Source organism: Daktulosphaira vitifoliae, unplaced genomic scaffold, assembly GCF_025091365.1.
Source record: "Daktulosphaira vitifoliae isolate Bord-2020 unplaced genomic scaffold, ASM2509136v1 Scaffold_1, whole genome shotgun sequence".
NCBI lineage: Eukaryota > Metazoa > Arthropoda > Insecta > Hemiptera > Phylloxeridae > Daktulosphaira > Daktulosphaira vitifoliae.
Window position 1 is genome coordinate 64813971 of NW_026099572.1, and position 13595 is coordinate 64827565.

At 30.4% G+C, this 13595-nt stretch overlaps 3 protein-coding genes across 3 annotated transcripts; 1 reads left to right on the forward strand and 2 right to left on the reverse strand.

The window, feature by feature from the left end:
* Positions 1 to 4534: 4534 nt before the first annotated feature.
* LOC126895016 (uncharacterized) lies at positions 4535 to 5737 on the forward strand. Its single transcript, XM_050666467.1, has one exon. The coding sequence runs from the start codon at positions 4535 to 4537 to the stop codon at positions 5735 to 5737; it is 1203 nt and encodes a 400-aa protein (XP_050522424.1).
* Positions 5738 to 5814: 77 nt separating this feature from the next.
* Positions 5815 to 7099, reverse strand: LOC126895636 (uncharacterized). The gene is made up of 4 exons (XM_050667743.1): positions 6515 to 7099; positions 6325 to 6453; positions 6111 to 6264; positions 5815 to 6049 (listed from the first exon to the last, which is right to left on the reverse strand). Exons 1-4 carry the CDS (start codon positions 6701 to 6703, stop codon positions 5898 to 5900), a joined length of 624 nt encoding a protein of 207 aa, XP_050523700.1. The 5' UTR covers positions 6704 to 7099; the 3' UTR covers positions 5815 to 5897.
* Positions 7100 to 7289: 190 nt separating this feature from the next.
* Positions 7290 to 7934, reverse strand: LOC126895637 (uncharacterized). Its single transcript, XM_050667744.1, has 2 exons — positions 7639 to 7934; positions 7290 to 7580 (listed from the first exon to the last, which is right to left on the reverse strand). The coding sequence occupies exons 1-2, from the start codon at positions 7893 to 7895 to the stop codon at positions 7436 to 7438; spliced, it is 402 nt and encodes a 133-aa protein (XP_050523701.1). The 5' UTR covers positions 7896 to 7934; the 3' UTR covers positions 7290 to 7435.
* Between the last annotated feature and the right edge of the window lie 5661 nt (positions 7935 to 13595).

Here is a 13595-nt window from a genome sequence, read left to right on the forward strand (position 1 = left end):
CGCCGAATATGTAGGAAAATGTTTAATACTTCTCTGTTGTAGAAAAGTTTTCAGATCTTTGTTGAAAAATTCTGATCCCCTATCTGTTGTTATGTACAGTGGACATCTGTTACAGTTATTTATTATTGATTCAAAAGCTGCAGTCACCACCTTACCGGTTTTATTTTTTAAAGGTACACACCATGCGTATTTAGTATATACATCTATCACAGTAAGAATAAAAGTAAAGTTTTTATTCTTGTTGCAATACTTTCTCATATCGACGAGATCCGCTTGCCACATGTTGTCTTTAGCGTAAGGCGTTACGATACGTCTCGGAAATTTCTTTCTTGCTTGTGCGTGTATCTCCTCCGCTATTTGCTCTTTAACAGTTTTCATTTTATTACTCCGTTTTCTCTAAGTTCTTCTTCCAATGATATTATTTCGTTATACACTCCCGTATTACCGGCACGCTTAGACGCGTGTAAAATAGCCAGACGCTGTACTAATTCATTTATATCGTCCCAATATATGTATTCTTTTCGTTTATTTGATACAGATAAAAACGGTAGTCCGCCACCAAACTTTTCGTTTTCGCTTGGTTGCCGCCCGTTAAATAACTGTTTTATTATATTTTTATATTTATATCCTTGATTTGTTTTCAATTTGCCGTTAATATTTCTATGTACTCTAGTGTGTATGAGACAGTTTTTATACGTTATCATATCCTCAGAAGTGATTAAATCGACGTTAGGTATCTTTTTAANTTGAGACAGTTTTTATACGTGACACGGTACCGTGTTTCCCTCAGCCGCACATCACGTTATCAACCTAAATGAAAGTGTATCGGGATCTGAATCATAAGTGCACGGTGGCCTAGTGGTAAGGTTTGTCTATACGACGCCTTGGGTCGCGGGTTCTAATCCCGTACCGTGCCTCTTTTTTTCACATGATTTCCGGTACACTTTCTATAACCGGCCGTCAATCCCCGGCGGCCGTGTTATANATTTCTTTCTTGCTTGTGCGTGTATCTCCTCCGCTATTTGCTCTTTAACAGTTTTCATTTTATTACTCCGTTTTCTCTAAGTTCTTCTTCCAATGATATTATTTCGTTATACACTCCCGTATTACCGGCACGCTTAGACGCGTGTAAAATAGCCAGACGCTGTACTAATTCATTTATATCGTCCCAATATATGTATTCTTTTCGTTTATTTGATACAGATAAAAACGGTAGTCCGCCACCAAACTTTTCGTTTTCGCTTGGTTGCCGCCCGTTAAATAACTGTTTTATTATATTTTTATATTTATATCCTTGATTTGTTTTCAATTTGCCGTTAATATTTCTATGTACTCTAGTGTGTATGAGACAGTTTTTATACGTTATCATATCCTCAGAAGTGATTAAATCGACGTTAGGTATCTTTTTAAATAACAATTCGTGTAATCCTTTTGTCAATGCCACTTGTTTTAGACTACCGATCTTGATATTACCCATATGTTCATCAATAATTACCATTTTATCACCCATTTTAAAGTCTCCGTCATCATTAACGGTTACACCGTACACCGCATCAAAGTTTGATTGTTGTTGTAACGGTTTAGACAACACGATCGTTTTATTTTTATCAATTTTATCGTATTCCTCGCCATCATTTTCTTCTGCATCGTTTGATTTACGGTTTTCAAATAAGTTTTTTGTTTGTCGTGCAATTTCTTCCAGAGGTTCAACGATAGGTGTCGCATGCTTGCGAACAAACTCTCTAGTTTCCTCAACACCACGTTTGAGTTCCAGTAATTTTTTCCTAATACTTTTTTTAGCTTTTATAATACTTGATGTTATATTCTCCTCCGACTCCATTTTGTATTAATAATCAAGTGTCTAAAAATCAGCTCTTTTTATATAAATATCGAAACTTTTGCGATACCTTCCCTCGTTTAAAGGAAAATCTTTCGCTATCAACAAAAATTCAAATCTACCAGAGTTCCAGCATTTAGCACACATTTCTTTAAATTCTATAAAACTCATATCTGACGAACAATGATCATCATATATGTGTTTTAAATTAGTTTCGTCTTGTTTGTATAAAATAATCATATTCGTGTTGTCTCTGATGAGTTGTTTTGGTATACGAGAATACGTCTGTGATAAGTAAAATATATCGATACCGTTGTGTCTACCTCTACAAAAATACGATGCTATGTTGTTTTGTTTTTCACATACGACGTCATCAAATATAAATATAGAATTAGATGTTACCTTTTCCGGTGCTAATACTTGATCGTTATCGGTGTAAACGTATATGTTTACTCCTTCTACGTCGTTAATAATATTCTCTAAGATTTTATATTTACGTTGATCCGGAGTTTTTGTATAGAGGTATATGTTTTCAAATTTTAAACCGTTTTCTTCTGTCAGTAAATTAAACATTACGTTTGTTTTACCGCAATTAGACGGTCCACAAATTATACAACGTATACTATCGGGTAGCAAAGGACCGTGTTTCATTCGTTTTGACACAGATTTATCCAAATCGACGTTAGAAACTGGTAACTTACATGTTTGCGCTTCGAAAAACATTACGTATAAAAGATTGATGTAACAATTACACCGTTTTAAACGATGATTCGACGTCGACGATCTAACATTAATAAACGCGGAAACGGTTTAGTTAATTCTCTTATAAATAATCTTCCCGTAGAAGTTCATTGGCCAACGTATCAATATCTAGGACCCGGCACGCGGTTAGAAAAGCGATTGGCTCGTGGTGACCCTGGTAAAAATCCGCTGGATGCAGCAGCACGAGAACACGATATAGCATATAGTAAATATAAAGACATTAAGAATCGTCATAAAGCCGATTACGTTTTACAAAATCGAGCTTGGGAACGTGTTAAAGCAAAAGATAGTACGTTCGGAGAAAAAGTAGCGGCTTACGCAACTACCAATATCATGAAAGCGAAACGCAAACTCGGGATGGGAATAAATTTTAACTCGATCGTTAGTTCGAGTCGAAAGGCGATGCGAAAAATGAAAGGTAAAAGTGCGAAGAAAGCAAGTATAATTGCACTCGCAGCGGCTAAAAAAACATTTAAAAACTCTGTTCGAAAACCTAGTGCTCCTCGTACTATAAAAATACCGAAATTTGGTGGAGTGCTTCCCTTGATTCCTATTTTCGCAGGTCTTTCTGCTCTAGGCTCGTTGGCAGGTGGTACCGCTAATATAATCAAAGCGGTAAATGAAGTAAGAAAAAATAAGGATTCAAAAAGTCCAGTTAAAATCGGTGGAGGTATGCTCGCAAAAAGAGGATCATCATTATATTTGAAACCATTTCAAAAAAACTAAATCATATGCTACCCAGTGATCGCCCGCTAAACAGCGATGATATTATAAAATATGCAAGACTATTAAAACTATCTCATTTTCGTAATATTTTTTCACGAGATAAGTTACCTAAAACACCACGAACGATTGAATGTGCTGTCGTGAATTTGGATGATGATACGGGTGAAGGCACGCACTGGGTAGCATATTATAAAAAAAATAAAACCGTTTTTTATTTCGATTCGTTTGGTAACTTACCACCGCCTTTAGAATTACGCTCCTATTTAAAAGGATGTAGTATAAAATTTAATTACACTCGTGTTCAAGAATTCAATACGTTCGTGTGTGGACAATTGTGTTTGAAATTTTTACTGGAACGATGCAACGCTCTTTAACGTTATCTTTTCAAGGTAACCAGTCTAGAATGATCAGTACCTTTTTCCCACCTATTGAATTAGATGGAACTGCAGAATTAGCACTTTTGAGTTTACAAGCTTGCAACTCTAAACCAAATGTTAGTGAAAAAAATAATTCTTTTCGTGTTTTAACCTATAACGATTACCTTGAAAGTTCAACGTCTGTTAATAATTCCGTTATTGATTTATCAATACCAATAGGATCGTACGAGTTAGATGATATAGGTAAATATCTCTCGGATGAATTGAAAAAACATAATATTATTTTTAACTTGAAATCCAATGTGAATACATTGAAATCCGAAATGTTTTGCGATAAAACAGTAGATTTCACAGCAAACAATAGCATAGGAGAGTTGTTGGGATTCAATAAAAAAACGTTTGAAGGCGGTGTCATACATGAATCAGAACAAATGGCTAATATTAATCCACTATCGTGTATAAGAATAGAGTGTGATATTGTACATGGAGCATTTGTTAACGGACGCGAGACGTGTTCTATTCACGAGTTTTATCCCTTGGTGTCACCCGGTTATAAGATTGTAGAATCACCTAATAATCTTATATATTATTCCGTGTTGACCAATCAAATAGATAACGTAAAAATTGAAATTAAAGATCAGAACGGAGAGCTTGTCGATTTCAGAGGAGAAAGTGTAACGGTTCGTGTTCATATTCGATATGGGTATACAATATAACGTTAAAAAGAGACGTTTTCATGAAGTTGAGAACAGTTCAATTTCAAAACTTCCAGAGTTAACAAGGGAGAGCTTGACTACACTTTTAAATCTTGGTTATACACTTGAAAATCGCAATGGAAGATATTCTGAACATTCACGAAAAACCGTACTTCGAAGAAAGTATAACAAAATTTGAATACCATTCGTATCAACCATTTTCTAGTAACGCGCTGTCGAATAACGATGAAATACGAATTGCGATACAACATCAAGATTTATATACTCTCCCCAGCGAATCTTTGTTACACATCGAAGGTGAAGTTGAAAGAAATATAGAAACAGGTAATGGAGAAGCTTCTGTAAAATTAATAAACAATGGCATTATGTTCCTATTTGACGAAATTCGTTACGAATTAAACTCTGTTGAAATTGATAAAGTAAGAAATCCCGGTATTACAACATGTATGAAAGGTTATGCGTCTTTTCAAACGGCAAACCTTTACCGATATCAAAATGCCGGATGGAATGAAAGTGGTGAATCTAGAGAAAAATTCGAAGTGTGCATACCTCTCAAAGTAATTATGGGATTTGCGGAAGATCATCGTAAAATAATAATAAATTCCCGACAAGAATTAATACTGCATAGATCCAGCGTGGACATTAACGCATTAAAGTGTGAGCGAGCGAATGGTAAAATAAAAATTTCGAAAATAATGTGGAGAATGCCTCATATAAACGTAGAGGACAGTGTAAGATTGAAACTGTTAAAGACTTTAGATTCTCGTAAACCACTTTACATCGCTTTTAGAAGTTGGGAATTATTTGAACATCCATATTTACCACAAACTACAAAACATTCGTGGGCCGTTAAAACATCAACGCATACGGAAAAACCTAGATATGTGATTATAGGATTTCAAACTAAACGTAAAAACAAAATAACAGCTGACATGAGTAGATTCGATCATTGTTCTCTAATATCACTCAAAGTATTTTTGAATTCGGAATCATATCCTTACGATAGTTTAAACATTGATTTCGATAATGATAAATATTCAGCATTATATCAAATGTATTCATCGTTTCAAGATAGCTTTTATAATATAGATAACGGTGATCCTATTTTGACTAAAGAAGAATTTAAAGATAACGCTCCTATAGTTGTTATCGATTGTTCTAAACAAAATGAAAAAATTAAGAGCGCTCCCGTTGACGTTCGAATTGAATTCGAAACTAAAATTCCTATACCAAACGATACATCAGCATATTGTCTTATACTACATGATAAGATTTTCGAGTATAACGCTATGACTAGCGAAGTACACAAGGTGGTTTAATTTATGAAATAAAAAATTAATATAAGTATAATATTTTTTTAATTTAAAACAATTACTATTGTACATAATTAGTTATAATTTTTAGTTATTTATGTTTTACATTTAATGATTAAACTTAAATTTATTTACAATATTATACATTATTAATATCTTTATAAATTTATTTATTACTATTGTTATTGAAATAGTTATTTAACTTTTTTTTTTTCCAATGTTTTTGTTCATATTCTTTGAATACAGCTAGTGATAATTCATCTGTCTCTCGAGCACATTCTTCGTCGTCAAATTCATTATTCCAACTCCTAACGTCTTCTGAAACACGATAATAATTTTATTACTATTTAAAACAGATTTATAATTTTTTTTTACTTACTTATCATTTCTTGGTAATCTGATGTCTTTACATCATCAACCCACGTTCCCTGTGTTATTAGGTCCAATAAATCTTCTTCCGTATCAAAATTCAACCATGGATGTGCTCCGAGATAAAGACAATTTTCATTAACTGATTCATTATTTAACTGATTCTATTATTATAATAAAAACATGAAAATTTTTTAAATATATATAAAATATTAAACACATACCGTTTCATTTAACCAAGTTTGATGTTGGCCCGCATCGATCATCGAATATGATGCAGGATTTTCTATTTCATTAACTATATTTAAATAATAATCATCCATATTCCAAAAATCTGGTAATAATTCTTGAGACTGCGAAAATATATATATTTTATTATAATCGCATAAATAAAATTATTTTTAAATTACTTACCATTGTTTGGGAAAGCGGTTCAATTTTCATCTCGTTTATTATATCTGCGAATTCTTCTTCGCTAAGTAGTGGAGACAGCGGTTCACTTCTCATATTATTTAGAATTTGTAAAAATTCTTCGTTGTTAATACTTTGTGATGACATGTTGGTTATAACGCTTTTGATCGAATGACTGTGGTGATCACACATACTCTTATACAATCTTACAGTAGAATTTCAAAATGATGAATTAGCATTTCTTTTGACACTGCGATTGGTTTAAAATTGGTTGACGTTTTAAAAATAATTGCTGGAATAGGTACTGTGAGATATATATCAGTTTTTAAATTTACTTCGTTATATTTTTGTCTTAAAATTTGCTGATTATGTGTTATTTAAATGCTAACTGTTTAAATCATAAAATAACCAACTTGCGTATTATATATACATGCATTTAAAATATTATTTCAGCATTTTGTCTTATCTAGCAGCATTTAAATTTTTTTCTTTTTAAGTGATATGTAATCATAGAAACGATGACTGGAGTTATAGAAATATGAATTAAATTTATCGTATCTGCTTTTGTGAGAAATTAAATTTTCTTGATAATATACTCATAAAGTATGCAGTTATAACTNATCTTGATAATATACTCATCAAGTATGCAGTTATAACTATAAATTACATATTTTATTTTCATAAAGTATTTAATAATGTGTGTTTAATATCATAATAAAGAATGAGACGTTATACAATAGTTATATATTCTTATCTCACAAATTTGTTGATTGTATATATTATTTTGATAGAAAATTTTTTTAATCAATTATCAAACAGTTAGTATATATAATAATTTTTATTTTAATTAAAAAATGTTTTACAATACAATTATATCATTTCAAAATTGTTTACAATTATTGTTAATAATATTTTTTTATTTTGTTAACCAAATAAATCGTTACAATTTTCCCATATTTGAATTTGATCATTAAATGGATTAGATAAATCATTATTTATACGGTGAACATTATCATCTTGTACATTTTCGTTGTGATTTTCCAAATGATCTTGTTGGTCATCGTTTTTACTAAAAATTTTAATTTTATTTAGTATTTTTAGCATAAACAATTTAGTGAAATATCTACCTTATATTTTCATTTGTCATCTGCTTAACATCCTGATTGGTTTGATGTTTGAAATCCTCAATGAATTGTTCCCATATACGTTTAATGATACATTTATAATCGAAGGTAACTATTTCTTTGTACAGTGCTGTTGATGTCTTTGGCAATAACGATATATCCATACTTTTCACGATGGAATACATTAAATTTTCGGGTAATACTAAAAACTTGTTTATAACCAAATCCTTTACTTTTTCGTAAACTTCTTTACTTTGCATGTACAATAAGTTACATGTTTCATATTTCTCTTTGGTTACTTCCAGGAGACATGACTTNTGTTTCGTATTTCTCTTTGGTTACTTCCAGGAGACATGACTTCATTTATTTCAACGCAAATAGATTTTCTTCGGTCAATGATATACGCCCCATTTTTTCTTCTTCACTACCTTTACCCGATATTGATAGATAACTTTTTGAGAAACATTTCGATTTTACAATGTTAAAAACGGAATTCAAATAAATTTTTGATTTACACGATTCATCCATAAATGAAATAACTTCATCGATTAATTGTAAAAAATTAATAAATTTATCGACATCCATCCATAAATACATACTTGGAGATAATATTATCATTACGGGAGAGTATCGGTCGTTTATCCACGTGCAACCGATGTGTATAAATTTTCTCTCTGCAAAACTTAAGTTGAATACAGAAGTTCCTAGCACAGCAAAGTCGGGTTGAGATGGATATCGCATAGTCATTTTAACATCTTTCACTCCTGCAGCCATTTTCATCATGTTCATAATAATACTACACTATTTACTTAACTGAATATGCACGAGAAAGAAAAAAATGGTAAACAATATGATTGAATCTCCACGATGGATCGTGTTTTATAGATAATTTTTATAATAAGAGGGGGATAATATTAAATAGGATAGGATTTAAAATGTTGATTNGGAGGAGGAGGAGGTGCTGCTTTCAGGCGTTTAAATGTAAAAAATGAGGAGGTAACACTCCTCAAATAACAGTAGTGTCGTACATTAAATCATAATAAATATAAGAGAGGCGCTAAATAATATATATTATCTGTTATCAAAATAACCTCACTGATAAACACTTATCACACTATCCTATAACTATAACGCGTTTTTTTAATAAGTGGGAGGAGGAGGTTCCAATTTTTATGTGATTAGAGAGGAGGAGGAATTTTGGGAGGTGGCCCCACAAACACACATCACACGTATGAAATATTTATAAAAAAATTGTATTGATTATTTCTAAAAATTGAAACTTTAAAAATACAAAATCGAGAATTTTAAAACAAAAATAACTTGTTTTTTAAGTGTGATTGACTATGTACATAAAAGACAAGATGACAAGACAAATTGTTCAACTTCAAGGTTATCTAAAGTAATAAATTTGTTTTTGAAAATCAATAGTCTAAATATGAATTTTTAAAAGTAAAAATAAAAAGTATTTATATTTAATTCAATTTGAATTATATACAGGTGATCGATTTATCGTAAACTACTCGATTACTCATAAAGTAAATAAAATATTGAAAAAAATTCAATTTTTTAGCTTCAATGCGATTAATTTTACTATGATGTGTTTTTTTAACACGCTTATATTAGTTTCACATGTATGTATGTTTGTTAGTTTGTTTGTTGTGTGTAACTTTTCACTCGCCACGTGTTATTATCTCGTGTATCCCATCGTCTATGGCCTTGAGACTAGACGAACGTAACGCATTCATCCCACCCCGCTCACCACTCACCGTAAACAATATTTTTCTGTATAATTTTATTTGTGTGTGTTACAACTTTTGCTCAGCTCTCACCGAACCAATAGCTTTCAACGATACGTCAAAAGATCACAAATCGTATCTAGTCGTAGACATTAACCACAAAAAGTGAAAATTTTCCCATAGTTCCCTATAAATGGGGAAAATCACCAAAAAAATTACAATTTTATAAATCGCTAATTTTCGAAATTTTTTTTATTTAAGACTTGAAAATAACTATTGGACCGGCATCTCGGACGTTTTTAACAATGTACAGCTGGAGCTAAAACACGAGTGTTTTCTGACATCTTTAATAACATTTTGTATGAGAAATATTTTCTATCATAATATTTTTAAATAACTGTTACATTTTTAAACTACTATAAACACTTATTTCATATTATATTTTAATTAGTGTACTGAGTAATTAAAAAAAAGAATTTCGGGTAGTAAAAATATTTAAATATGGAAAATCGATCTTATGACCACCGAATGTGGTAACTCCTGTTTAACCATAGATATTATAAGCAATGCTTAAAAGATTAATGTGCAACACCCTCAGTTAGTCGTGCGAGTGACAAAGGTTAAGTGTTAAATTTTCAAAAAAATGATATGAAATGAAAGATATATATCTAAGGTTTTAGTATAATAAAAAATTATGTTGATTTGTTTGTTTTTGAAAAAGTTATGGAAGTTTTAAGAAAAAAAAAATGACAAAATTTTTCGATTTTTAAATTTGTAATTTTTTTGGAGATTTCCCCCATTTGCGGGGAACGAGGGAAAATTTTTTAAGGGTTATGTCTTCAACTAGATTCGATTTGTGGTCTTTTGACGTATTGTCGAAAGAAATCGGTCCAGTGAGAGCTGAGAAATAGTAGTTTGAAACTTGAAACATTGTATAAAAAATCGAAATTTTTTAACTTAATTTTTGAAAATGTTCAGGAAATACTGCGTCCTTTAAACATATATCAAATCAAATGTTATGTCTTATACTATAAAATTAAAAAGAAACCCAGCACAGGGGAGTCGTGGCACAGTGGTGACGTGGCATAGTAGGATCAAGTATTATGATATCTGACAGTGATTAAAATCACTATCAAAAAAAATTATTTTTGCTTTTAATGAGGGGCAGCAAATTGATTCAATATACACAAATTTTCAAAAAGCATTTGACAAATTAAACCATAAACTCTTATCATTAAAATTAGAATATTTTGGATTAAATGGCTCATTTTTAAATTGGATTAAATCGTATTTAGTTAATCGGACACAAGTCGTAAAATTGTTCTCAGTTGTTTCAAATGATATTAAAGGACACTCTGGGGTGCCACAAGGTTTTTATTTAGGTCTTTTATTATTTATTTTATATATAAATGACTTGCCTAGGTATTTTTGATACCTCTATAAATATTTTATTGTTTGCTGATGATGCCAAAATATTTACGGTTATCAACTCAATCAGTGATTGTATTAAATTACAGTTAAACATTGAAAAACTATACAGAGTGTTCAGTAAATAAGGAAACGAATTTCTATTGTACTCATTGTTTGTAACAATTTAACTGTTTCCTAACTTACTGAACACCCTGTATAATTGGAGTGTTACAAATGAGTTACCTCTGAACTTCAACAAATGTAGAGTTTTATTATTTTCCCGTAAAAAAGATCCCATTTTCTTTAACTATAGTTTGTGTAATTCCAGTTTAACTAGGGTTTATTTCATAAGTGATTTGGGAATAATTTTTGAGGATAATTTTTTCTTTACTAGAAATATAAATTTGTCAGTCAGTAATGCTTTTAAGAGTTTGGGTTTTCTTAATAGAAATACTAAATATTTTAAAAACATAAATACTTTAAAATTGTTAAATTTTTCTATTGTCAGATCAAAGCTTGGTTCTTTAGTTTGGTTCCCTGATTATGCTGTTTACATTAATTTATTAGAAAATGTCCAATACAAGTATACGAAATCTATCTGTTTTAAATTGAATATTAGTCTTTCTAGGGATTCATATTATTTACATTCGACTCAGTTTGGTATTACATCTTGTGAACTTAGAAGAAGAGTTAATGATCTTATGTTTTTATATGACTTACTAAATGGTTATGTAGATTGCCCAGAGTTACTTTCTTTAGAACTAGTCAAATAAACCTCAGAGATTTTAAACATTGTTGATTTTTTCTATATGTCTCGTGATGTCTTCAAGTCGAATATTTATAATGCATTATCTAATTGTGTATTGTAATTTGTTTATATCTAATTGTTTATTATAAATCTGATAGTATTTAGTTAAAATTGTATTTTTTCATTTAATTTATGTTAACTAAGAAATTATTGTATTTATTCTATCGCATTATGTTAGAGGGGTTTTTTTTTACCCGTTTATAATTTAAAATAAAATAATATGTCTGCGTCTATGATATTTATTATATGATTTACACATTAATTGTTTCACTTATTAAATATTAATTTTCCTATTTAATTTTTTAATAATGGTTTATTACGCAATAGAATGTTGGAGATTCGATAGCGTAGATTAAATTGTACCTACCTTACATCCTGCATAATACAATAATATTTCAAATAATCCAATGTTGATTTTGGTATTAAACGCACTACACATACGATTTACACTATTTGTCATATAGTCCATATAATTACTTACAAAAACTATTCAAAATTTTAAATAATAAAATTTAACTATGTAAAAAATTAATCAAGGCGGAATTGTGATAGCCCAATGTGTCCCGGCGCTAAAAAGCACCTAGAAAGGATGCGGAAAAATAATCACCAAGACAAAATTTAAACACTAAAAATATATTTGTAAGTTTCTTTGCGCTGTCCGCCGGCGCGATGCTCGTTAAAGCAAATACATTAAGCTCAAAGACTAGCTACCCAATACGAAAAGCTCACAATATATTTTTATTATTAAATAAAATTTAAAGTTGGGTTGGATTTATTATTAAAATAAAATAATTTAAAAAAAAGGCTTAATGTTTAAAATATTATTTGACATTTATTTCCACAACAATAAAAATAAAACATTATTATTTAATGAACAATTAAATTAAATTAAGAGATTCACCAAAACAAAATTCATCTTAAAATTTCTAAGTGTCATTTGGTTTTAAAGAAAAAATTCTAATTCCAAATTAATTCAAAAATCGACTAAGTCCCGGAGAGTGAAATCTTGAGTGAAGTGTCGTAGATTTTGTGTCTTTAAAAATCGCCGAAAGAACTGGTTTAGACGGGGAAAAATGGCTTTTTATAGTCTGAAAGGGGTAGCCCAGCGATCTCTACAGTGATCCTGGTAACTGAATCTTTGTATTCTAATTGGTTAATTGAAAAAGGGTCCTGCGTGTAGGCGTTATTTAATAGTTTCTACAAGAGGGAGATTTTTTGCATTATTAAAGGGTTATTTTGTATTTTAAATAAGAGAACCCTGTTTTGTTATTCTTGTATAATCATAATATGTGACATACATGTACAAATGATAACATCATATTATATGTTAATATTATATGTAATAATATAATATTACAACATAGATTTTATAATTAATATTGTGTACTTCCTTGTTAACATGCAATACTACTGAAATATTTTACCTTCAACTTTCAGATTAGTTCATGATTAGTTAGTATATTTAAAAATATTTCCAAAAAGAGTTCTTAAGCATTACTATTTTTTTTTTTAATTCATAAAATCATTTATTTCAAACGTCAATTCACTTAGTAGCATCAGTAAATCGTATCAATCGTGGATAAGATGAGAGAAAATAGACTTAGACGGTATGGTCATGTTATGAGGAGAGAAGAATCGGAAGCTGTAAGAACAGTTATAGAAATGAATGTTGAAGGAAGAAGAGGTAGAGGAAGACCAAATAAGAGATGGAGGTATGCTATTGAATGCGATATGAGGACAGCTGAAGTGAAGGTATATGATGTGGGAAATCGTGTCAAGTGGAAGTTTGGGATAAGGGTGGCCGACCCCAAGTAGTTGGGAATAAGGCGAGGAAACAGAAGAAGAGTACCATCAGTAAGACCTTCTAATTCTTATTGTATAAATCTTGTTTACATACAAAATTGCTATAATTTTGCATCTTAAACATTATAACCATATTTGTAAGTCAAATAACATACAATATAAGAAATTGTATCGGAAAAAACAAAATCAATATAAGAATTACT

Coding starts and splice junctions, on each gene's coding strand:
- LOC126895016 (XM_050666467.1), top strand. CDS start 4,535: ATGGAAGATATTCTGAACATTCACGAAAAACCGTACTTCGAAGAAAGT.
- LOC126895637 (XM_050667744.1), bottom strand. CDS start 7,895: ATGCAAAGTAAAGAAGTTTACGAAAAAGTAAAGGATTTGGTTATAAAC. Junction 7,581..7,638: donor ATGACAAATGAAAATATAAG/GTAGATATTTCA, acceptor TAAAATTTTTAG/TAAAAACGATGACCAACAAG.
- LOC126895636 (XM_050667743.1), bottom strand. CDS start 6,703: ATGTGTGATCACCACAGTCATTCGATCAAAAGCGTTATAACCAACATG. Junction 6,265..6,324: donor AAACTTGGTTAAATGAAACG/GTATGTGTTTAA, acceptor TTATAATAATAG/AATCAGTTAAATAATGAATC. Junction 6,050..6,110: donor AGATTACCAAGAAATGATAA/GTAAGTAAAAAA, acceptor ATCGTGTTTCAG/AAGACGTTAGGAGTTGGAAT.